The 26750-nt window shown below is 42.3% G+C and overlaps 2 protein-coding genes across 2 annotated transcripts; both read left to right on the top strand.

Moving 5' to 3' along the window:
• Positions 1 to 1355: 1355 nt before the first annotated feature.
• CUNH11orf97 (chromosome unknown C11orf97 homolog) lies at positions 1356 to 6069 on the top strand. Its single transcript, XM_027735589.2, has 4 exons — positions 1356 to 1710; positions 2338 to 2445; positions 4045 to 4170; positions 5936 to 6069. Exons 1-4 carry the CDS (start codon positions 1356 to 1358, stop codon positions 5941 to 5943), a joined length of 597 nt encoding a protein of 198 aa, XP_027591390.1. The 3' UTR covers positions 5944 to 6069.
• A 7214-nt stretch (positions 6070 to 13283) lies between these two features.
• FUT4 (fucosyltransferase 4) lies at positions 13284 to 17776 on the top strand. Its single transcript, XM_027735621.2, has one exon. It carries the CDS (start codon positions 13369 to 13371, stop codon positions 14425 to 14427), a length of 1059 nt encoding a protein of 352 aa, XP_027591422.1. The 5' UTR covers positions 13284 to 13368; the 3' UTR covers positions 14428 to 17776.
• The last annotated feature ends 8974 nt before the right edge of the window (positions 17777 to 26750 follow it).

Raw genomic sequence — 26750 nt, 5'->3', positions numbered from 1 at the left:
TGCAGCCCCCTCCCGAGGCGCCAGCGCCCCCTGCTGGGGATGGTTTTAACTGCGCCGAGAGACAAAAAGTACTGAATTGTTTTCGGGGGGAGTTTGGTTGCGGGAGTATTGCTGCTTTGTTCGTGTTCTCTCTCTCTCTCTCTCTCTCTCTCTCTCTCTCTCTCTCTCTCTCTCTTCTTCAGTAAATAGCTGTTATTTTCTTTTCCACACCTTTTCGACTGGAGCCTCTTAGTTTCAAAGTTATAATTACTCAGAAGGAGGAGCTTGGTTTTTCTTGTATCCTGCCCTCCTTAGCAAACACTTCTGTCTCTTTAAACTGAGACAGACATTAAAGATTTTCCCACGGTAATGGCATGCTGCGTGATTTTCAGCTTCAACTTTGCCATCTGTAATTTAGAAGTGGAGAAACTTGCTTCTCTCTGCTAAACAAATTGAACTGAAACTTGAATGTAAGACCTGAAGTTCTGTCAGTTTTTTCTCAGTATGAGAGCTGTAACAAAACACTATTGTCCCATGCAGGTTTCTTACTGAGTGATCCCTTGCTCCTTCCAGACACCACTAACACAGCTGAAGCACAATTGTCACAGCAGCAGCAGCAGGGTTGGGGTATGTTGGCCCACATTTGGTGCTCTCATCAAGTGACTTTGGAGGGCATTTCCATCACCCATCTTTTAGAAGGAGTGTGTAATGTGCAGCACTTCTGTTAGAAAATGAAGAACGGCCTCTGAACTATGAATGGTATAAGATGATTTTAATGCTTATTATTTTTGATAATTTGGTTTCCGGACATCAGTGGAAAATGAATGTGCTTTGAAATGTGTCATGGATTACATCATGCATTTGTGTAAACAGACTTGGTTTGTATCTTATAAATTCTCACTACCATATGCAAAGAGTTGGTTTCAAGGAAGCTACTATGGAGGAAAGCTTTCAGCCAGGTGAGCAGGACAGCTTCCCTGCGTGCCTGCTGGCAGCATCATCCATTGACTACTGTAAATGGCAGCTGTTCCTCTTACTCAAAACTGTAACTGTGGCAAAACAAGGAGAGTCAAGTATACTTCAGACCTATAAACAACGTCTCAAAATGCCTTATTTTACAACCAAACTAGTACTTTTGAGTATCAGTAGATCTACATCAGTTAAACAGGACTCTTCTCTCGTTACTCCTGTCAGTCTGCCATTGCCTTGAGTGAGGATGACAAGGCATCCTTCCATGAGGCAGGCCAGTGGTGACACCCCACGGGGGTACCCGGTGATGTGTGTGCCCCGCTCCTGCCTGGGGTCATGCTGAGTGACAAAAAGGAGTAGCTGTTAATGGTTTCGAGAGCTGCCACCCACCTGTGCCCTAAGCGGGCATGAGGTGGCCACGGTCTGCTGTCCTCTGGGGATGGCAGATGGCCGGGCCGGGCCTCGGGGGACACCCCCGCGATTATCCCTGGTTTGTGGAAGGGGTAGAACACCCCGCTGTGACCGAAAACGTGGGACCCGATCCGCCGGCCCCGGGCACAGGGCTGCCCGAGGCTCTGGGCTCCATCCCTCGGGAACTCGCACCCGACGTGAGGGCCCCGCCTGCGCGAGCGGCCCGGCAACCTCCCGTGGCAACAGCCCGACTCCAACGCCCGGGCACGGCGGCCATGAGGGCGGCGGGCCGGGAGCTGCCGGCGGCGGCGGCCGAGGAGGCGGGCAGAGATGCCCGCTGCGAGCAGCCCCGTGAGCACAGCGGTCCCGGTCCCCGGCCGCCCCTGCCCCACTCCGGGTCTGCCCCGCCGTGTCCCCTCCGGGAGCCAAGCCAGCCACCCGCGGCTCCTCACTGATGCCCCCCGGGCACCTCGGCGGCCACTCGCCGCCCCTGGCACTGCAGCCCTGGCGCGGGCAGCGCCCTGTCAGGCAGAGACTCCCCTGCCGCCGTGAGGTGCCCGCATCCCTCTTCAGCTCCTTGGAGACCTCTTGCAGGGAGGACATCTCCTTGGGTGCTCGTTCATGCACGGCCCTGCCTTGGAATGTCTGTCGGTGGGAGGCACAGTGGCCGTGTCTCCCCGAGTGCCCTGGGTGGCTTTGGCTATAAGCACACCCCATATGGATGTACCCACCAGGGTCCTGTCCTGTACCATCCTCCTATCCTGAGGGTTCACTCGGTGCTGGGGAGCAGAGGCCGGCTGAACACTATTATATATTTGTAAATGATTTGTCTTACACTGTATTAAAGTTATGATGTATTAAAATGACAGTGTATTAAAGACTGAAGCAGAGCAGCATAATTTGACATTGCATTCAGCAAAGCATGTCAGCTTTCAGGGGATTTGTAATAACTGTTTCTTTTGTAATGTGTTTTACTAGCAGGGAAGAAATGTGTGTATGTTGAGCCACCTAGGAGAGTTAAAGAAATACTTGAGGAGCACGTTCATTTTCAGAAAGAAGAATGCGATGTTAAACATCCAGCTGCAGGTAATCCTCCTTATCAGCAAAGGGCAAGTGTTTGTCAGGACAAATGGTTGTTTTGAGGAACTGTGGCAAAATTATTATTTAGAAAAAAAAGCAACCCAGAACATTTATGTGATATCCTTGGGAACATTTAGAAACACAAGAGTTGAATGTAGTCTTTATTATTTTTTTTTCTTTTTTGTCAGAAATTATGGGACCACAGAGAACATGGATACTTCCATGTGATCTATCAGTTTAATAAAGCTGAAACAAATGCCAAGCAGTAGGAAGAGGTTTTATTACCTTTTTCTTTTGAAAGAAGTGCTGTAATTATTGGAATAGTTTCTCTTGTGTAGGATTGAGAGACCAATTCTAAACTCAGTCAAAATGAATTTTAAACTGTTGGATTCACAGACAAAAACGTACTTAAATTAGATATCAGATGTAAAGACCATATGAGCCTGCACCTGTATTTTTGTGATTAGGCTTGTTAGGCAATTACAGCACGCACCTGCAAACGACTGACTTATGTAGGTTCTGTTTATAGTAAATGAAGAGAAAAAGGCACTTTGAAACCTGTTCAGCTACCTGAACATGTAGCTGAATTGCAGATGTTAACATTGGTCTGCTCAATCTGCTCATGTTCCTAACGTTACTAGGAGCTGAACACAACTATTTTGCTGCCTCCATCTGCCAGTGAATTAAAATTGTCTGCAATATTTCAGTCTGATTGTATAATTGGATGCTACCTTATATGTTCTCATGAATTCTGAGGAGTCTCCCAGTGAAAGGTACGTTACAAAGGGCTTAAAGTACTAAAGATAACATAGAAACATTACAGAAATACTTATTACAGGAACGAATGATATGCATCTATAACACGCTCAGTATAGAAAGGGTATTATATGTTCAGTATAGAAATGATATTATAGCATAATGTTGTAGGCATAATACAACAATGCTATGAATAATAAATACAGTTAGATGGATGGTGGTGTACAGATTATTCAGTGAGTACTGAGTTCCTTTTTCATCTGTTTCGTTTGGAGAATTAGACATGCTCCCTAAGTGGCCTGGGCTCTGATAAACAATAGTTGCCAGGTTGGATAGTTACTGATTTACACCATTTAGATTATGAAAATGTATTGTTTTACATAAATTAGATGGCTAGTAAGTTGTAACCTTTCCACAAAATAAATTAGCTTTTTAATTAATTCTGGTGGTGTTGGCTTTGTTTTGGTTTGTTTTGGTTTTGTTGGGTTTTTATTTTCATGTTTTGGTTTTTTTTGGAGAGGGAGGGGTATTTTCTTCTATCTTTTTATGAGGGCATTTGGTATTCCAGTATGACCAAAAAATGATGCTGGATGCATCAGTGATATTACTGCTGCTTCTTATATATTATAGCCAAGCTATATTGTTCTTCAGTTAGGAGCTTTAGTAGTCTTAATCTGTTCTACAGGCAGTAGAGAGCGTTGTGTGCCTTTAGCAATCTGAATTGCTCTCTGAAGATGTCAATCTATTTTCATTAACTATGGAAGAATATTGTGGTGTATCATTTCATTAATTCTAGAACAAGTTGAAGTAATCAGTTATAATGCTATTGTTTTGCCAAATTACTAACAGTGGCTCTAGAAGGAGTTTGGGATGTGAAAAACAATTTCTCCATTAGAAGCCTGAAAGCAGTGTCACCGAACAGAAGCAGTTTACTTTTACAGCCTCAACTCTACTCAAGACATGCAAGAATAAAAAGTAAGAGTCGATAACAAGAAACGTTCATTATAACAACTTATTTTTAACTTGCAGGGCATCTTTCTGCAGAACTAACTCACCTCTTCCTTTAATAAGAGCTAACAGACTTGAAATCTTTGCATAAGAAATCTGTTTAGGACTGCTATGTTGAGTCACCTTATTTCATATTCTGAAACCTTTTGTAAATGTGTGGAATAATCACTTGCTTCCTACTGATAGGTGGTGAGTGTTGGTTTCATGTTCATAATGAACCTTACTTGCTGTTCTTAACACTCAACCTTAACAAATTCAGTTGTTTGGAAAAGCTCTCTTCCAACGTGTCTCCTGAAAAGAGCTTGATCTAGGTAACCTTTCAGGTATTTTAGTATTTGCCTGCAATGGTCAGCTAGTGCCCTGGGGAATGTATTTCTTTACAGTCTGTGGAGTGTGGCTTTTGTGCAGCAAACCTGTTCCTTATAAGCTGGTAGTTTTTAGCATAGTCTTCTAAATGTGCCTACCTTCTCCGCTTCAGTGAAATGTATGAACTTCGTAGTAGAAGGGGAAAGCTTCCAACCCTAAGGAAACAGAGTTTGTTAGCTTTGTAAGAGGAATATTTTTAGTGCCATGACCTTGCAGAATATATGAACTCAGCATATTTTGCCATTAAATGAAGCTCCTTCCCACGTCCTAGGGGTTGGTGATGTAAAAATCAGGTAGCTCCTTGACTAGCACTTCTGATCTTGATCTTGTGAGATCTGGAGACAGTGGCATCTTAGTTACAACAGTAGCATGAATTAACTTATTACTGGTATAAGAACTGTTTAAGCAGTATGGCCTTCTGACATGCTCCTTTACTTTAGAGTTACTACTTGTAGGAACATTTTGGTTATAGAGTAGGCCTAAAATGCAACTAAAAAATAACTCAGAGTTTTGAGATGTTGGCATAATTTTAAAGTTCATGTTAAACTGAGGCTTCTAGCGAAGGCAACCATAGTTTTCAAAGATCATGATCTCCTCCATTTCCTATTAAAATCCATGAAGAAGGAACAGCTTTAGAACAAAGCAGTTTATTCAAATTGATGTAGGTGCTGAAATCTATGGGATCTGTTGGTTTTCCTTTGGGAATTTAGATGCACCTTCTCGGGGGACTGCTGCTAGAGACAAGTGGTTCTCTCTTCACTAGCTATAGTCCGTGTTCTGAACAGGAAGGTATCATGAGAGAAGAGGTGACAGAAAAGATATATGACAGGAGAAAAATTAGGAGCAATCTAGCTTAAACTCCTATATTCACCAAACCATCTCCATTCACACCTCCCCTTCTGTGTAAGGGTCTGGGGAAGAAATGAGGGAGTAGTATACTAGTTGGGAGATGCAGTAGGTAGTGGTTACGGAAATGGACAAAAAGGAACAGGTGTTTCTAGAGGTGAGCCCACTGTGTTTAGTGCCAGAAGGAGAGGAACTAGCAAAAGGAAAAAGAAGCAGCACTGACAAGGGGAATGAAAGGGGAGACACAGAACAGGAGGTCAGGAATTCCCGAAGGGAACTGAAGAGAACACAGTTCAGGAAAACAGAGATAGAAACTGTAAGGAATGCAGGGAAAAGATGTAGGAGAAATAAATAGAAGAGAGAAAAAGGACAAAACATATATCCACATTGCTGAATTTACTGAAGTATATGCATTTTTGTTTCTCCCTTTTGCTGTCTTTCCCTAAAAGTGACTACTGGTTTGGGGGGCTCACTATGTAATGTCTCATCCATCCTGAGAGCAGATCCTGGTTTTTTACAGATTGCTGAACTTTACTGCTATGAAGACTTGAGTCTGCTTTGATGTGTCAAATCAAACATCAGAATGACTAGCTACCTTTGGAAATGTAGATCTGTACTTCCAGGATTTTGAATAAAATTCTGCTTGAATATGGAGCTGTTTCTTCTTTTTTGTTTTATTCATATACTCATACTGATTTTCAATCTGTTGTTTTAAGTAGCCAAATCTGATCCATATTTCAGCCAGCAATGAAGATACCACAATCCAAAGATTACAAAATGTTCTTGCTGGCAAAAGTGCAGCTGTGAAGTTCGATATTTTCATAGTCTTCTCTGTTGAAAAGGAATTCTCAGTTCCAGCACAGGATTGTAATGTAATTGAACAGGCCTCATAATGCTTTAGGCTGAATTCATCCATTAAACTGAGCATTTCAGAAGGCAAGAGTTTGTGATTTGGTATCTAGCCTGATTTAATGAAAGTTTAACATAAATAAGCCTCTCTATATAAGAGTTATCATAGTATCAAAGAACCACAGAGGCAGCATGAAACCTGAAATAACTTGCCACTTACTCTCACTCTTAAACTTTTATTACAGCAAGGTAACACCAAATGATCACGAGTTTGTTCTGTATTATCATACCACTTACAAAACAAATGTGGATCCTTATAGATACTGTATAAAACCAGAACAAAAGATAGTTTGAAAGGTCATGGATGACTGGAGGGTGTATCAGAGACAAGAGTGGCCCTTGTAGCTCTTTAATAGCTTCAGTGCTTTGGTACCAGGTGAGAGGCTGAAAGCTCTCTCCAGCAAAGCATCGGAGCTTGCAGAGCCTAATCCATGCAGGAGGAAGTGAAGAGTGATAGAAGTTGGAGACTCCCTGCTGTGGGAGAAGGAAGCTCCCATTTGTTACCCCAACATCCTCTCTGGCAAGGTATACTGTGGGACAGACCTGAGATGATGTGGAGAGCATGCTGAGCCTTGTCCGGGCTTTGGACTTTTACTCCCTGCTGCCCCTCCATGTGGTCACCAATGATGCTCCCAGGGGAGACGTGAAGTGTGTCAAGCATGACAGTCCAACTTAATGATTCGTCTTTGCCATATTATTAGAATAATTGCAGCACATTCCCAAATCAATAATACTTAGCACTTATCTTACAATCTCCATTCCCAGAATTCTTCCTAGACAACTCTCCAGCACATTTGTGGGATAAACAAGTGTTACTGACTTTCTAAAGGAGAGAATTTGGAAAAATTCCAGTGAATTAGATTACAATGAAAAGATTAACTAGGATGAATGGATAATTTAAAATAAAGGAGCTACTTATTCCCAGCTATATCTCAGACGGATAATTCACATCTGTCTTAAGGTGTGTGTGGTGGTTTGAACTTGGTTGGACACCATGTGCCCACCAAAGCCATCACAGCCTCCTTCAGGCATCCACCTGCTCCAGCAGGGGTTCCTCCAGGGGCTTCAGGTGGATCTCTGCTCCCCCATGGACTTCCATTGGCTCCAGGAGCACAGCTGCCTCACCATGGTCTGCACCATGGGCTGCAGGGGAATCTCTGCTCTGGTGTCTGGAGCACCTCCTTCTGCACTGATCTTGGGGTCTGCAGGGTTGTTTCTGTCACATATTCTCACTCCTCTCTTCTCTAGCTGCAGTTGCTTCTGTGCATTAGCTTGTTTTTCCTTCTAAAATTTGTTATCCCAGAGGTGCTGCCACCGTCACTGAAGGGCTCAGCCTTGGCCAGCAGTGGGTCCGTCTTGGAACCTGCTGACACTATGTCAAACACAGGGGAAGCTTCTAGAAGCTTCTCACAGAAGCCACCCTTGTAGTCAACCTCCTGCTACTAAAACTTTGCCTAAGAGGTGGAGATGGTATTTGTTTCTGGGGCTCTCAGATCCTCAGGAAGTATCTAAACCACACTGAATATTTTAAAAAGGAAGTCTCAATAACAACTTTGTGAAGCTAGACTTTGTTTTCTGCTGCTTTTTTTACAATTATCTGTGAATGAAACTGGATGTTTGTTCTTTAATTGTCTGGAATTCTTCTCTGATGTTAAAAGTTCGTTTTTATTTTTGTATCAGTGAGAAGGGGAAAAAAACCCCAAACCCAAATCAACTACTCACTTGGCTCCAAGCCAGCTCTTTCCAGCATTTCCATTTGATAGCTAAATGAAAAAAATTATTGGCACTGAAAATTGTACCTGAGGCACCAGAGGAGTAGTTGCTTTTGAAAACATTCTCACTTTTTAGATACCAATTTGATCATGAATCACACAAAAATGTTTGAAAAACACTGGGTTTTCAGACAGAGGCCTTGATTAAGCTTGTTGCATCTTGCTTCTGCTCCTTGTTTTGTTTTTATCCTACTTCCCTCTCCTTGCTTTGTCATTCTTTTTCATGATCTTGTTTTAAAATTTTCCAAATGAAAAGACTTTCTGGTTCTATCTTGGATTCCTGCACTAGCTCAGTTTTGCTGCAACAAAAGCAGATTTGTGAATCTCATTTACTCCTTTTCTCTCTTCCCCTTTTTATGCAACCTTGTACAACAGAGAAATGCCTGTTAGGTCTTTTCTACTGAATATATTACTTCAGTTATGAGGCTTAGGTAATTCTTACCTAGTCTGATATATTCATATTTGTGACCTTTTTATGTGTCTTCTCTTTTAGTTGAATAAAACAAAGCAATTTGTTTAAATATAACATTGCATAATATTACAGTAATGTTATTAATATTACTATATTTATAATACTTCATTAAACAGGGTGTTCGTTAATTTAAATTAACTGTACTCACATTTTATCATAGTGACTTTTTACTGAACTAACTGTTCAGCTCACCTTTTCTATTTTTTAATTTTATTATTTCATTGCCAAACTAAACACTAGTGTTTTGAAGGACAATTGTAATCATTGCTTATATCACAATATCATTGCATGTATTAATACCAGTATTTAAACATTTACATTTTTCAAAGGCTACATCTACATTATTAAGTAATGAAGCACAATAGGAGGAGGTCAAGTTATTAAAGCAATTGGTATTGAGAGAACCATAACTAGATTATATGAGGTTTAGGAGATTTACTTCAAATTAGGGCTAGTTTTGTCTCCTAGACTGAAACATGACCTCAATGCTTGAGGTTCAAAGACGTTTGAAGAGAAGCTTTACAACAAATCTTGCTCTCTGCCTTGGGGGATGCTCACTGGGTAAAATGAGAGCATCAGTGCTGGTTGCACATCCCTGTAAGATGCGTAAGATGCAGTCTAGTGCTCAAAAATACCAAGGAAGATTGAAACTAATGATATCTACTAACACATATCCATAGAGACAGATTCTGGCTTGCTGGTACCCACATGTGTGTCAAAGTGTCTGAAGATCATGGGGGTTTGGTAGGAAAATTTTCTGCTCTGATTTTTGCTCTGGCCTACACTGGCGAACCACAAAGCCGTGTGCTTCAATGGAAGATTGAAGAGTGTTCTGGACAAGATCCTCCATTCACAGTGTGCACAGCACATTTGTTCCTGCCTGTGCCTTGATCTGGAAATGTCAACTTCACATAGTTTTAATCCAACCCTGCTCACAGTCACAAGTGGAACTATAGTGAGGCAGAATATTTAACATTACATTTGCTGCATGTGCAGTAATGTGAGTTTGTCTGACCAGAAGCTGTTCATTCAAACAAGACAGGCATCAGCTTTCAACTGACTTTTTTATCTCTGTTCATATTTCAGAATTTTATCCTTCCAAGCAGAAAGATCATATTCCTGAACATGAAACACTAGATAACCAAATTACAGGCATTTAAACTTTATGCTGGGTGCAATTTATACAAAACAGAACTTATATCACTCTCATACAGGATTCAGATTCTTACTTGGCAAAAACCTGCATTGAAACCATGGGGACTATTTATGAAGAAGAGACTTCAAAGTCATTCTTAGTGTCATTTTGGTACCAGATAGCATCCTGCTACTCTTTGAAGCTGATCATATTTTCTTAAGATGAAAAACTCCACAAGGTTTCCCTGGTTGAGAGAATGTCTGGATTGATAGCTGTAGCTGAAAACACAACCATGTGTTGCAGTCCCTTTTAAACTGCATTTGTAAGACAGTTGACAAATAACTTCAAAGACTTTTCTAGGCTTAAATATTTCTGAAGTGTGACAAAACAGAGTGAGTCAGAGTAGAAGAGGAAGCCAGTTAGGAAGCTCGAGGCGAAAACATTTACTGCTGTTAGAAATGGTAAATATTTAACCTTCATTAAGCAAAATATTTTTTTTATTTTGCAACAGCTTCATTACTAACAGACAGCATTTTATTTTTAATTCCTGACTATCAGCAACATGAGAACTTACTGTGGTTTCCACAGAGCAGTTAAAGCACAGTTCTTCAAGTTGTGTACGCAGTGCCAAGGAGTCTGTGTGGTCCTCAGTACATGGGGTTATCTCCTGGACTGGTTTATCTCCAAAGCAGACAAAACCAGATGTGTTCCCTGGGGGAGGTCTTCAAGCTTCTGGCAATGCTACTCAACCTTCGTCATGTTGTACTTCTCAGTGATGTCTGTGGAGTTTTTCCTGAGTCAGACCGAGAAAAAAACTGCTTGAAAAAACCCTACCAGCACAGAGTAACTGATGTGATTTTGCCACAGATGTGCTGTGTATTATGGCAGAAAAGAGGCAAACTGGAGCTGATGTGTGTTGCTGCCAGGCCGGTATTTATTCTCCAGAAGAGAAATGAGACATTAAAAAATCAACAGAAACCCCACACCTACACTCACATCTGGGGACACCTAACTTCTAATCTTGGTCCTGACAGAGAGGTCACTCTACAGCAACACATCACATCTGGCTTTTAAGCTTAGTACACCAAAATTTCGAGGAGGCTGCTAGACTTGTAGATGAAGGCACATCTATCAGTAGTGACTGTGATGAGTAATTGAAATATATTTCTTCTGTTTCCCATATTGTGAGGGGTTTGACGACAGCAGCAACAAAAACAGTCAGATCTGTAATTTGTAAAAATTCTAAAATATGCCTTAAGTATAGGTTTTATCATACTCTCCATATAAATTCTATAAAGATTTTTGAACTAGTGAATTATGTACAACATGTAAATATAAATGTAAGCACGTATTTATTTTTTACAGAGGCAGGTGTAACATGAAAATTAACTTAAGGTGATAATATTACCCATAGAAATATTTTCGGCTACTGTCTTCTCATCTTGAATTGATATAATTCTTATTTATCATAATAAAACAAATAGGAATTATTTTAATATCAGATGTTCATGCTGTATATACAATCTCAACTAAGTGTGGATTTCAGTAATAGCTTTCAGCTTTCTTTCATACGCACTATAGAGCTTCAGCTGATGTTGTGTTGAGGAATATAGAAAGCCTTGTTTTGCTCTCAGGCTAAATAATTCAGCAGATTTGTTTCTGTATGACAATAGTCTTAATATGGATGCCACTGCAGTGCAGCTGAACATCACACTGAAGTTTCACTGTGAGACTGCAAATAACCAAAAGTATCTAGGCAACTCTTGCTATGAATCCTCACAAGGAAAACATATTTTTTTCTTGAGTTGTCTTGAAACATTTCTTAAATGCTAAATTAATGCCAACATTTTTATTGACTTACCATATGCAGGATCAGACTTTGCATCATCAATGTAACTGGTTAGGCTTTGGGTTTGGAATGGCTTAGCAGCAAATCTTCAAGGAATGGAAATGAAAACATGACTAGACAAAGACTCCTCCAAAGTCACATATCAGTGCTGAAAGTTCCTGAAGGAAAATAAGAACTGTCATTGTAGTTGATATGATCAAATTTATTGAGTGAATCAGAACTCCACAGAAGTCAATTGAGATCACCTGCTCGCTTTCATGAGCCCCAAATTTCTCGTATAATCTGCAAAAATGTCTAAATACACAAAATTACTAACAGAAGAGTTTTTGGACCACTTTGGATCTTTAATTAAGACTGACTAGGGATTGTGTTCCTTTTAGGTAACGTTCATTGTATTGGATGTGCTCTGGATTGAATCTAGGTACAGCTCAAGGCCTCAGAGGATTTTACTCTCCCTTAGCATTGTATTTCTGTATTTGTTTGCAGTTTTCTACTGTGGTAAAGTAACTTTCCCATATTCCTGTTTTGTGACTAAAATCAGTGTTATTTGTCAAGACAGATGCTACATTTATGGCCCGAAGAGACTTTCAGCTAATATTAACTATCTCACTATTTTTCAGAAATTACTAGGTTGGAAATCACGTTTGATGTCTTGGTTTGTAACACTTCAATTCAGAGAAGCCTTAATAAACTTGGAGTGAGCCAACAGAAACCTTGAGAAGTTTGGCAAGCAGAAAGAACAAGTTCTGCATGCAGAGCAGAACACTCCCATCACTGTACAGGCAGGGAACTGGCTGGCTGATAAAGAATTATGATGGAAATGACCCAGGGCCTACATGAACATCAAGCTCAATGTGAGCTGTAGAGACCTACACTGGAACAGGGGAAGAGTGTGAGGAGTCCTTCCCCTGAGGAGGAAGGAGCAGCAGAGAAAACATGTGATGAACTGACTGCAGCACCTGTTCCCCATCTCCCTGTGCTGCTGTCGGGGAGGAGGTAGAGAAATCGTGAGTGAAGCTGAGCCCAGGAAGAAGGGAGAGGTGTGGAGGAAGGTGTTTTTCAGTTTTGTTTAATCTCTCATTGTCCTACTCTGATTTGACTGGCAATAAATTAAGTTAATTTCTCCATGTCGGGTCTGTTTTGCCCATGACAGTAACTGGTGAGTGATCTCTCCCTGTCCATACCTCGTCCCACGAACCTTTAGTTATATTTTCTCTCCCCAATCCAGTTGACGAGTGCAGTGACATAGTGCCTGTGATAAGCACCCGGCATCCAGCCACGGTCAATCCAGCACAGGTCCCAAGTTTCGGATGCCCTGAGCCCCCTGTGAGAGTCCCCGCGACCCTTCCTGTGCGTGCTGGGGTCCCGGCTCTGCCCAGGGAGACCCCTCCCGACTGCGGGGACACAAATTCCCTCTGCAGCGCCGAGCTGGCCGATGAGCACCCGAGCAGCCCGGGGAGCCGGGGCCGCTGTCACTGCTCTGCAGCCGCCGTGCTGCCGTGGCGGAGCAGCCGCACGGGGGAGGCGGTGAGGCGGCGGAGCCCCGCCGTGAGCCCGAGCTCCGCTCTCCCCGTGGGCGTTGCGGCCGCGGCCGAGCGCGGGCGGGGCGAGGCGGCACCAGGACCGGGAGGCGGCGTGGGGAGGACAGGCCGGCATGGCCGGGAGGGGCGGCGGCAGCAGCACCTCCCCGCCGCCGGGGCCGGGGGTGGGGGCTGAGCGGCGGCGGCGGCAGCTGCCCCAGCCCCGCGATGCGCTGCCCGGCCCCGGCGCCGCCGCTGCCCTGCGAGGGGCAGAGCGGCGGCAGCGGGCGGCGGGGATGGAGGCGACCCCGCGGCGCTGCCCCGGCGGCTGCCGGCGGCGCTGGCGGCGGCGCTGGCGGCGCTGGGCGCTGGCGGCCGGGCTGCTGGGCGCCGCCGCCGCGCTCGCCCTGTTCGCCGCGCTGCGGGAGCCGGCGCGGGCGGGCGGCGAGGCGGTGACCGTGCTGCTGTGGTGGGAGCCCTTTGGCCGCCCGCGGCGCTTGGCCGACTGCCGGCGGCACTACAACATCAGCGGCTGCCGGCTCAGCGCCGACCGCAGCCGGTTCGCCGAGGCGCAGGCGGTACTGTTCCACCACCGCGACCTGGCGCGGCACGGCCCCGAGGGGCTGCCCCGAGGGTCCCCGCCGCGGCCCCCGCGCCAGCGCTGGGTCTGGATGAACTTCGAGTCGCCCTCGCACTCACCCGGCCTGCGGGGGCTGTCTGGGCTCTTCAACTGGACCATGTCCTACCGCCGCGACTCCGACGTGTTCGTGCCCTACGGGTACCTCTACGCCCCGCCGGCGCCCAGGCCCTTCGTGCTGCCCCGCAAGACGCGGCTGGTGGCCTGGGTGATCAGCAACTGGAACGAGGAGCACGCCCGGGTGCGCTACTACCGCCAGCTGAAGGAGCACCTGCCCATCGACGTGTACGGGGCGCGGGGGCTGGCGCTGGCCGAGGGCGGCGTGGTGGAGACCGTCTCAGCCTACAAGTTCTACCTGGCCTTCGAGAACTCCCAGCACACCGACTACATCACCGAGAAGCTCTGGAGAAACGCCTTCTCCGCCAGCGCCGTGCCCGTCGTCCTCGGACCCCGCAGGGCCAACTACGAGCGCTTCATCCCCCCCGACTCCTTCATCCACGTCGACGACTTCCCCAGCCCCCGGCTGCTGGCCACCTATCTGAAATTCCTCGATAAAAACAAACCGAACTACAGGCGGTACTTTGCCTGGAGGAAGAAGTACGAAGTCCACGTCACCTCGTTCTGGGACGAGCATTTCTGCAAGGTCTGCGAGGCCGTTAGAGCAGCTGGGAATCAAATCAAGATTGTACAAAATCTGGCCACCTGGTTTGAAAGCTGATGTTCCTGGCTGGCGAGGCTTGCCTGGAAACAGCCTGGGCCAGCGTCAAGATATAGGGAAGAATGGGTCTAACAGAAATCATTAGCCAAGGTAGTACACAGACGCCTGTCATCAGTGAGAGAAATATACAGGTACAGGAAAACGAGTTGTGAAAAGCCTACAAAAGTAAGATTTTTATTAAAGGGAAAATTATGAAAGGACAAAAAAGTGTTGTGCCAGATGACTTTTAAAGAGCCAAGTTAAATTCTGAAAAGTCCCACAGACGTGAAACTTTTTAAAGTTCTGCACAGCTCGACATGAATATCTGATGCCAAGTTCTTCAGCTGTACAGCTGAAACTAATTTTGTCGGCTATGACAACTTCCTGGACTGTGAAACTTTCCTCTGCTTGCAGGGGATACATGAGCAGTGCTGGCTTTCTGTACTCCTAAGACAAAAGTGAATGTTTTTAACTGATTTTTATGTGTGTGAAAGCTATTTGCAGACAATTCTGACCCACAGGTTTTGAATGTAAGAATGTAATGATACAGCAGCACCTTTTAGCAATGTTTAAAGTTGCAGCAGTCAGCTAATAATGCTTCCAACCAAATAATTGTTCCATTTAGGAAAAAGTGTACGGGAGGAGACTGAAGCTGAGTGGACAAACAGCTCAGATGATGTAAAGTATTTCTTCCACTGCCTACTGAAACCATGGGCACATTTATCCTGTATGAAAATAGAGTAGAACTTCAAGTACAGGAAAAGAGAGACTGTAGGAAAAAAAGTCGGTACATTTCCACCTTCCCTTTATTCAGGAATTAGAAAATGTTTACAGGAATTTCCATGTTTTTCTCTGCAAACTTATTGCCATGCAGAAAATGCAGGGAAAGGCTGAGAGTGGCAGGGTTTTTATTACTATATTAAATATGTATACAGAAAGGCTAACTTATTTCTCTAGTATCAATAGACAGTGCTGTTGTGTAGCAACTGTTTAGGTTTATGGCATGCATTTTTAAAAATGCTGGGTGACGGACTACTCAGAATGCTGCTTTGCTGTTTGTAAAATAATAATTACCAAAAACCCTTCCAGAACTCCCAAATCTCTCCCTTTCAAAGAAAATTACTGTAGAGTATAAGATCTAGACTGTTGGTAAAATACGGATTGTGTGAAGAAAGAATATCAAATAGGAAGCATTCACAATTTTTTTTTCCTTTGGTTTTGAGGTTTTTTTTCTAGCTCAAATTTTTAATGGATAAATAGGTTCTTAAGATAGAACTTTGTCTCTCCGTGCCTGTTGGGAACATTTATAGTAGTTATTCTCTTTTAGACTGACGTTTTGCTGGAGTCATCTTAGTAGTTGGTTTGTGGTTACTTTTTGGTTACATGTAATCTCTGTGAAATCCAGCAAGAAACTTCAATTACAATTACTCATCCTTGGGAAACTGAGCCCCCCATGCCCTTTGCAACTGTAAAGTTTGGTAGGAAAGAAATGGTCACCCACAAGGGTCCTGCCCAAACAATTAAGGTATTCATGGAGTTCCTCAGAGATTTCATTCAGAATAAAATCATGGGCACAAAACACATGGGGAAAGAAGAAAGTCAGTTGCAAATAAGAGATTGGCATAAGAACAGGTGAATTTACTGGCATTTGTGAGTCATATTAAGCTTAGAAAAGGATTAGATTTGACTTAAGCAGTATGGGATGTTAGGTGAGTGCTTTTAAGATTTATGAGTCTCCTGTAATTTATTTTAAATTAGATGTTTCCCGTGATTAGGTAAGCATGGAGCCAAGGATTACTGGAAAAAGAACTAATAATAATAATAATGAAGTTCATTAGTAATTTGCATAAGTTTACCAGATCAGATCTTGCAGGCTTCTGTGTTTATTCCCTTCTGCTTTTGTGCAAGGAAGGATGGCTGAAAGTACTCCATGAAGCTTTCTGTTGTTAATGCCAGAGTTATTGTAGAATATTTACTGGGAGAGGAAAGAAGACGGTCTACACAATGTGGGATGTAGTAGGGATGGTACCTAATGCTGCACTTTTACTTCAACAGGTCTAAAGTGATTGTTTAAAGTAAAAGCATGTTCTTCATGGTACGCTCATCTGTTTCTCTACCAGTGGTTGCTACTCCCATAACATTGTTTTTAATATTTTAAAAAATCTGATATAAGTATAGCATTAACAGTAATAGCTAAGTGTTGGGATGACAGCATCTCTCTCCCTTTGAATCTATAATTTCTTTGTTCTGTTCAGTTTTTAATCACAGTTCATATAAATGTAAACAAGAGCCCAATCTCAAAAGTGGTGAACTAATATTTAAGATTACACTCCTTTTTATCAATCTGCTGAAAATAGTGCATTTTTTTCAGTCCTCATTTTTTTAGCATTTTCTGAAAGTTTCCAGGTACACAGTTCTTTCGTGTAATCATTAATAACGCCACAAGCAGAAGATCAGGCTACAGGGGAATGGAAATTTCCAGAGATTGCAAATGTTAATTGTATTTCTCAGTCTCTCTAAGAAAAACAGTTGAAATCTTTGAGGAATTAGAATTTCGTAAAATTCAGAAAAGAGCTATGTAACAGTTAAAGCATCATGTTTGAATAAAGTGATCACAATTGCACAGTATTTGTAAGTTATACACTGAGAATTTTCAAGACTTGTATAGTGAAAACTGTAGTTTTTTAGTAATTATTACAGAGCACTTGCACTGGGAGAAGAGAAGCCTTTTCTAGTTTCATCATTCTCACATTAGTGATGAACATTTTCCCCTTTACATTTGGAAGGAAATTCAGCCCAGGCCTACAGCTGATGAAGTCAGTATTACAACATCTCTATAAATCTCAGATTTTTGGCTCATCCACTGCACTGGCTGATAGTCTACTGTTACAGGCTAGGGACTGCCTTTGTAATTCACTTTGTCAAGCTCCAGTTGAATGATAAAGAGAAAGTTTGCCTGAGCAAATTGGACCATAGATCAGATACCAGACTCCACAGGACATTGCAGGTGATGTATACAATCCATCTGTAAAAATTAAGCAAAGTTATTTTCTCTTTTAAGTAGAAAAGTCTTTTTGAATACATTTTGAAAGAGTGTTTTATTCCATGCCTTAAAATATTGGGGTGAAGGGAGAAAAAGGAAGATTGTTATCTTCTGGATTTTATAAGGGAAAGAAATAACATTACTTTTTGATAATAATGTAAATGGAATAGAGAACTATGTGATCCTTCAAGCTGCATATTATGTCTCAGGGAATTTTATACTGTAAGGTGTCTTGATCTTCATAGAATGAAGTTACTTTTTATTTGTATTAATTTTAATTATATAGATTTACATTCAATAAAATTAATGAAAGGAAGTAGTGCAAAATGACCCTATTTTTTATTTGTCTTCTGTGTTACAAAAGCTGTGGAAAACTGCTTTTTAAAGAGAATGAATGTCTTTTCATGTTTGTTTAATCAATAAAAGTGGCTGATTGTTCTCAAAGTAGTCAGACCATTTGAGGTTAGTCATGAAACCTGGTTGTGCCAGGAGAAAAATATTTTCGTAGGAGAGTCTGTGCTAAGTTATTTTCCATATGAAAAGGAGCATTTATTGAAGTTGGGTGTCTGTTGGAAAAACGTAATTTTAAACAAAATCAAAAAACAAACTGTCCTGTGACCTACAGAGAATTTGAATGTGGCTAGATTCTTTTTTTCCTCCTTAAATTTCACAATGAGACTATGTTTATTTTGGTACTCAGCATGTAGTGCTACATCTGCCCTTTTAGCTGCCACTTTTTTCATGATTGTTCATCATTGTCTTCAGCTGAGCAACAAAAGACCGAGGACCCTAAGCCTTTGTCAATGCTTTGTGATACAAATTGTGATACAGCTGATGTTTACCTCTCGCTTCATGTGTCTTCTGTATTGCTTGGTGCACAGTATTGAGAAATTTCAACATTTCTGAAACTTCCTGCCCAGCCTTGATGAGGTCAGTGCTACAGTCCTCACTTTTTTCCCTTAAGGGATTGGTGTTGCATCACCATCCCAACTAACTTTTGTAAGCAGAGCTTAAACTGACTGCTTGCTTACTCCTGCCTGAGATGGGAGATTTTTTTTGCTCATTTTCCAGATGTGACCGAACACTGGGTTAGGCAAACTGGTGTAAATATTTTTCTGCCAAACACTGGGTACCATTAGTTCAAGATTGTTTGGTGACTCTTAGGTGAGTTATGCCTGATTAAACTCGCTCACACAGCTCTCTATCCAACGGTCATATAAAATTGTGTTTGTTTTAAGAGTGTAAATAGCCCTTTGTAGGGAGCATAGAGCTGACTCATTCTAAAATCTGTTGACTAGAACACAATGACTTAATGTGGATTTAAGTGGTATTTAACTAAAGATAAATCAGGATCCAAGTATAACAACCTGTTTCTAATCAGTAAAAAAAAAAAAAATAATTATTCAAGTAACTCAGGTGTCACTTGCAACCAGCTCAGTTTGTGTAACTAACTTGGTCTAAAAATTTGTATAATTCTATATTTTCTTTCGTATGGTCATTTTAAAAAGAAAACCTGAGGCCAGAGTATCTATGTCTTCTCTATATTCTGCAGATGTTTTTTGCTTTGTGATCTTGAGCTAAATTACTTAAGGCTAAATTTCACACAGTGGCAGCTGTTCCTGAGAGTCTCACCCCAAAAAGTATCTGAGAGGAACAGGTCAAAGCCTGTTTTTCAGGAGCACTGTGAGAGCTGCAGGGATTTCGAACTGCCAGCAGTAAAGTGCTCAGTGTGTTCAAGAAGCATCCTGGAGCTATGAGCCCATTTTAATAGAAAATTTTTCTCTTAAGGAGTACATACTTTTCTGAAATCCTTCAGTGATTTTAGGTCCTTGCGCGGGTTTAATTTTTGCAACAGAGTTAAAACTGGACTTTATTTCAGTAATGCTCAATATTTTAATAATATTCTTTTAATAACTGTGAAAAGATGGTCCTGAATTTGTAATTTGAAATTTTTTCTATTTATTAAACCATCTTTTGAAGTTAATCAGCCCACAGATTGGCTGTATGCATCATGGAAGAAAATTCTGCATTTGCATCCTTGAATTTGCCACTGATGTAAAAGATGCTGTAGGTATTTCGGATTATGAGAAGCTCAGTCCAGGAAGACACAGAGCACTAGCAATGCCCAAGCTGTGGCATGCTATGGCTTTGAGATCCTGATCACATGAGTGCCCATGACTGGAAATTGGCCGTCTTGGTTTTGAGCAGAAGGCAGAAAGATGATTGCAAATAGAAAGCATAGATTATCGGATTGTGAATATATTTTGGTGCATTCATAATGCTGCCAAATTACTTTGTGCAGTATTAAAGATGATTGATTTATTTGAAGCAAGCACTAAAGGACTACATGAAATACAGCAAAATAATTATCCTAAAGGCAAATTTGGATTTTAAATGGAAAAATGATAACAAAATTGCATTAAAAAAAAAGAAGAAAAAAGGCATGCAATTGCAGGAAAGCATGGATAAACACTTTAAATTGTTAACTGGGAGCAAACAAATTTCCTTGGAAATGCTGACTCTAGCCTCAATTAAAACAGAGAATATAGGTTCGGAGTCATGCTTGTGCTCATGCTTACATCTGTTTCAGGAATGGCCCCCTGAGATTCTGGCAGGGCTCTGAACGTTTATGTTTCCCTTCCAGTCCCAAACCTACATTTTACTTGGCTTATTGCTAGTTTCCCTTCTTTTTAATTCACATGTTGCTCCTTAAACATGCACAAACCTGTGGCTTTGATGGCTTCTCCCTTTGGAGAAGCAGAGCTAAGAAGAAATAATATATGGATGTTTACTGAGAATTTTGGTTGTATTTTGCAAAAGTCCTGGGGTAAATACAAGTAAACAATAGAGGCTGAATACAAAACAGAGAAGCACGTTTTATGGCAATATCTTGTTGGACACCCCAGCCTGGAGTGAAACATCTCATTAGATTTTAAGGCTGAGACTTTATGCTGTGAGTTTTCTATTTAGTGATGAAGATTATTATGTCAGGTATTCCCAAATAGTCCCACTGCTCTATTATCTCAGAATCACAGAATCACAGAGATGGACTACGAACACAGCAATTTCATTCAGTATGTCCGTGCTGTGAAAAAATGTGTTAGGTTAATTAGAGCAGAATTTGTCCTGAGTTCAGGCTCTGATAAAGCATATTAACAAAAATCATTAATGAAAAAACCCCAGGTTCACCACCTTGTCTCTTACAGTATTTGTGGTGAGGAATATTTTCTGTGCTCTCTGTACAGTTTAGTAATTTCTGTTTCTACTAATGAAGCAGTTATTAAAGTAGGAGTAATCCACAGGAGCTGTTGATTTCTTTGTAAACAATTTTTTTACGGGACTACTGAAACAGAGGAGATGAAATCTACCTTCTTGCTCAGACTCAAGGAGTGAGGAAGACCCATGTTCTTATTGTAGCTCTGCTTCATGGTGGGTTGCAGATCACTGAGAAGCAATAATAGGATACTATGATCAACTGGTTTGTCAGAAGTGGTTTGAAGTCCAATGCACACCCCAAAATTGTCTTCTTACCCTCTTAAGTTGCTGACAAATCCTGCCCAGCCCTTGAAGCAACGTTGTGCAAGGCTTTGGAGGTGTCATCTCAGTCTGCTCTCTACTGGATGGCAGCTGGGGCAGGTGGGACAGAGTGATGGGAGGATTCTGGTTCGCACTTTTGTCCATGCAGTAAATAGGCAGATGCTGAAGGCATAGAACCATAAAATATCTTGAATTGAAAGGGATCCGCAAGGATCATTAAAGTCCATCTCCTGGCCCTGCACAGGATACCCCAAGAATCACACCATGTTCCTGAGAGTATGATCCTTATGCTTTCTGAACTCTGTCAGGGTTGATTCTGTGACCACTTCCTGAGAAGCCTGTTCCAGTGCCTCTGGGTGAAGAACCTTTCTCTAATATTCAGCCTAAACCTCCCCTGACACAACTTCAGGCCATTCCCTTGAGTCCTGTCACTGGTCACCACAGAGAAGAGATGAGTGCCTGCCCCTCCTCTTCCCCTCACAAGGAAGCTGTAGACTGCAGTGAGGTCTCCCCTCAGTCTCCTCCAGGCTGAACAGACCAAGTGACCTCAGTCACTCCTCATGTGGCTTCCCCTCAAGGCTCTTCACCATCTTCGTTGCCCTCCTTTGGACACTCTCTAATAGCTTTATATCTAATAGCTTTATATCTTGGGGCTTCTTGGGACATCTTTGGTTGCTTCTAGACCACTGGCTTAGGTCATTCTGGAGCAGCCCCCAAGGCACCATCACTGCAGGTAGCATGAATGAGCGGCAGACCTGGGACTGACTCCATGCATGAGATGAAGAAGATGAACAAATGTTGCTGAAGTGTTGGTTTTTGTTTTTTTTTTTCCAAAGTTACTAAAGTACTTTGAACCCCATTGCCTAAAGCATTTGAGAAATGCAAGGAACTTCACAACAGAACACAAGAGGAGACCCTTTTGCTCACAGGCACAGACTTTTCCATAGTCTCAGCATTTTCCCATGGCTAAAAGCTGCAGAAACAAACTGTAAAGGCCCTATAAGCTTTTTCCCATGTGCGACAGCTGGAAGACAGCAGGAGAGGGCAAGGACATCACAAAGGCTGTAAAAGAAATGTATTAGATGAAAAGTTGGCAGCAGCATGGGAGGCTGACTGGCAGCCTCAGTGACCTGACCGGGGCAGGGGCTGGGGGAGGGTTCCTTTTGGATATCACATCTGGGAGTAATTCTACCCTGAGCATAGAAGCAAGATATATGATCCACTCTACCACTGGATTGAGTGCCATCAATAGGACCATGAGGAATTGGGGAACAAGTCAAGGTGCATCTCCAGTGTTTCAGAAGAAAGATGAATCTCACTCTTTGTTTTGTAGGTGCATGAGGCACAGAAGCATAGGCCACTTTCCTCGCACTGGTTACTGACTTGTGACATATTGTGGGAAAGATCTTCTTCCCAACATTGTCTCAAGGGAAGAACTGACTTTAACCAACCTTTTTAAATATCCAGCAGTCTTAGAACTTGACAAACTCTCAACATCTGTCCAACCTGTCCAGCTGGCTAAGCTATGGACTCTTTAAACAGTGCCTGCTGGCTGTGGGACAGCTAGACATGCTATTTAGGCATTTGAATAAGCTTTTTACAAAGGCTTTCTTCCTTTTGCTCTAGTGATTGATGTGTCTCCCTGTGCACTTATCTATTACATTTCTGCTGTGGGCCAGCTTCCATATCTTGCTCTAATTTCCCTCTTGATGGACTGCTGGCCAGCTCAGCTGCTTGGGCAGGTTAATCTAGTCTGGTTGGCAGTGATACTCAACAAACAACAGGTATGTATGTGTTTTTCTATTTTGGTGGCCTTTTGGGATTGCGGATAGTCAGGCTGAGGAGATACCAAGTTTTGGGAAGAGACAAAAAATGAGCTTTAACCAAAGCTAATCATGCCCAAAGAACAGAAGAGCTTCTAGGAGACAAGTATCCCTAAATGCCAAATTGAAGAAACTCTCTGTATTTGCTCTGTAATGTTCCCATGACAGGAGCAGAAATGGCGATAGAGAAGTCTCTGTTTCTTTCTCTCTGAATACCTGCTCCTCTACAAATTTAGGTTTGATCCTTGACTGCCTCAGACCACTCCCTCATCTTATTCTGCTTCCAGTAACTTGTTCACCTGCTTGATCCTGCTGAACCACAGGGGAATCTGGTCTGTTTTAACCTGTCCTTGAGGCCATCTGCTTTCCTCTGGCAGATGCAAAGGGCTCAGAGGGGGCAGTGAGCTCTGTGTGGGAGTGCTGGTGGCTCTGATCTCATGTTCACATCTACCTAGAGGGTGCAGAGACAGACCTGACAGTACCGTTCAGCTTCATGAGACACCTGCTCCTCCCAGGTCTCCCTATGCCCCTGCCTCTTGTAGCCTGTCTAAATACGTGAGCAGTGTTACTTGTGGGTATGCTGGCTCTGCACAGAAAAGCTGTGAATGCAATAGCAGAGCATATCTTGGCCCCATATCCTTAATCAAGCCCACAAGCCAAACTCACAAACTAGCACATCTATGTCTAGGTACCCCCTTTATGAGGCACCACATACATCAGAAAGACTATATCATTTAGGCCATTTCCTGTTTTCTTGCTCATGAATAACCTCATTTATTTTGCAAATACTTCTTTAAGAAGGCAGAGTGTTGTACTGTCCAAAGAGAAAATAGTTTGCTTTTTTTTTTTTCCCCTGATGTTAACTGCTGGAGCATGGGCAGGCTGCCAAAAACTTCTGGCTGCTTGGGATATTGTTGAGCCACATGCTGCTTGTATTGTGCTATCAACATCCATGTATTCCACGGATTTCTCAAGTGATTTTGGAGTATATAAACTGTCATCAGCTCTTCGGGAAATTCCTGCTTGTTATTGGTCTAGACCACAATATATGCTACAAAACCAGAAATTTGGGCAAGTCTTTAAAAAATAGATAATTTTTTCTACGTCATGTCCGTCTCTCTTGGTCTAGATTGGGATTTGTGTTTCAAATCATGCTGGAAGAGTACAATTACTGCACTGGTATACCATGCTCTGCTACTTTTGCATATCTGGCATGGTCTAGCTTTAATTCTGCCACAAAAATAAGTGCAAATGAGCAAAGAAATAGAACAGATTTCATTAGTTCAGATGAAACTATCCCTTTATAACCATTATGTTAAAACTCAAAAATGAAGGGGATAATTTCAGTTGGTTTATCTGAAGTTATATAAATAAAAGGTGGCTTTGGGTCTGGGAACCTGCTGTCTTACATATGAGTGAGCCTACTGTCACTTCCACTTAGAAGTCTCAATATGACCTTTTCAGCTTCAAGATAGACTGGATGAGAGCCCATATGCTAAGGCAGGGCTGGTTTAACAGAATACAAGTGAGAGGTGGACAACAAATTTCATCATTACCCTGTAGTTGCCTGTTACTTGTCATCACTTTTTAGGCTGGATGCCAGGTATGTCTCTGGTGAGGTTATGAGGTTTTGTGTTTGCTAGCTTGCTTTTGCTGTTCTTCGTGTGAAACCAGAGATCCTAACCAGTGCTTATTTATTTGCAGTTTTAGTGTGTCATATTGATGCATATGTTGATTCCTCATGGCTTAACTACTGGCTTCAGTTTGAAGTTTATTATGGAAGAGTAACATGGATATAATTTTTACAAATCTGTGTTTGGTGCAAAATGCTTCAGCATCAAAGGTCCCACAGGCAAAGCAGACTGCTATACCGTTAAGGCTTGGACCCAGAAGGGCTTGGACGTTTCACCTGATACTGAAATTAAACCTAGTTTGCACATCTGTAGGAATCCGTATTTAGAATAGAAGTATCTGCTTCAAGTCCTGTCTCCATGCATTCCTACTGCATTTACCACGCTACTCTCAGGAATACTGAAGTCCTCTCTTGGACTTGCAATCTAGATAAACCTGTGCACAAATAAATGCTGAAGGAATATGGCCTGGGTGAATAACAGGTGAGTAACAGAACAAAAAAATATCTGTTTGGTTGTCCGAGCCTGAATCTGACCCAAGACATCATCACAAGGAAACACTGGCTTTGTTCTCACTGAGGGGTCTGACCTGTTTGGTTTGTCTTGTTTCTCATGGTGTTTACAGCACATTAAAGCCTTCTGTATTGATCCTTCTGAAATGCTGCTGCATCAAAAGAAAAGTATCCATTTGTTTCCGTGGTATCTCACATGTCCGGTTTTACCAGAGCAGGATAAGAGACATCAGGGAGACAGCCTACACAATTTAATTTCCAGGGTTGTCAATCATCTGATTTTACAGGTACTTCTCCATTCTGCTAACGGAAAAGATTTTCAATTGTATCTTACGTGGTTTATATGATGAAAACTCGACATTAAAATTCAGCTAAAAGAACATCTGGGCTTTAATGAAAATGTCACAGAAATTTATCTTTGATTCAGCCTCCACAAAATCAAGAGAGAGGTATCTCAGGGGTTCTAAATCCTGTGACCAGCCATGACATCTTTTCTGACCTTGACTTTTAGGACTATATTCTAGATATTCTATGTCTCTATTTTCCTTTTTGAAGAGAGTTTCCTGTCAGGGGTAGTCCAGGAGGCACAAGCAGATTTCATCCTTGTCTGAAATCTTACATATTCCTAATTCTTTGAAAGTCACTCATGTCTGACTTTCCTGGAGACAGCAGTGCTAGTTGCTAGGATGATACTTTCCCTGTACTTACCTCCTCCTTCAGTTGATGGCCCAGTGTGTGACTTGTGGTGGTGAGTGTCTCCACTCAGCCTTACACTTCAGATCCATGTGCATACTTACAATGGTCCTTCAGACAAAACCGTGCTCAAAATAGATAGATGTCACTCATGATCAGTTCTTATCTGGGCTCAGAGATGGTAGTAGTTAATGGTAGTGGGGTGCTGGTATGTTTGGGAGAGCCTGGTTCTTCACCCTGGGAATGCTATAGCGAAGTAAGACTGAACTTGCCCAGACCATTCCTTGTTCTTATTTTCCCCTCACTTTGATCATAGTAAGCTACTAAGAATACCTCCATTCATAAATAAACCTAATAGTTACCTTACTTCCTAGGGGGATTGTGAGATATTTTTCCCCATTAATAAAGTGCTTTGGGGTCTACTAAGAAAAAGGTACCATGGTGATGTGAGGGAGCTGGCTCTAGAGACTAAAGGAGTGCATGGCAGTCAATAAGATGAAAAGTCTGCTATATTAAAGCAGCCTGGATTTGTGACCTCTGCTGGGATAAGTCACATGCTTCTTTGCTACGCTGAGGTTTGGCTGGAGTTGTCACTTCTGACCTGTCAGTGCAGTGCTACCATCCCCATTCCCTGCATTTTGTGTTTGAGGGGCAAGTTGGAACACAATGGAGATGGAAATGTCTCCATTGTGTCAGTGCTTCCCTGCAAGCTTAACCTGTTTAAGCTAAAAGTGTCTAATCACCCATGTCTCACCAAAGACCAAGAGAAATCTCTCTAGGGACTTTCCTGGTGTATCACCCTATGTGTAAGTGCTGTCTTTGCCTACATGGCCATAGAAATTATCACAGGGAACGCAGCAACGAGACTGCTCCAACACCAATCAGTGACCACACTGACGTGATGTTTGTTCTGGAAGCAGTGGAAAGTGAAACAAAGTCAAACTGTTCTTTCCATGTGCACTGTTTACACTGTATTAATGTATTAATATATTTCCGTACCCCTGGTGCTTTGCGTCTCTTTGATCTTTGCAATCCCACAAGCTACAGCACAAACAGAACAGGGTCTGCAAGAAATAATGGTGTGTTTTGTGCCTTTGTTTGCAGT

Source organism: Pipra filicauda, unplaced genomic scaffold, assembly GCF_003945595.2.
Source record: "Pipra filicauda isolate LSUMZ 115617 unplaced genomic scaffold, ASM394559v2 scaffold184_size3518187_pilon, whole genome shotgun sequence".
In the NCBI taxonomy this organism is placed as follows: Eukaryota; Metazoa; Chordata; class Aves; order Passeriformes; family Pipridae; genus Pipra; species Pipra filicauda.
This window is presented reverse-complemented; position numbering and strand designations above follow the sequence as displayed.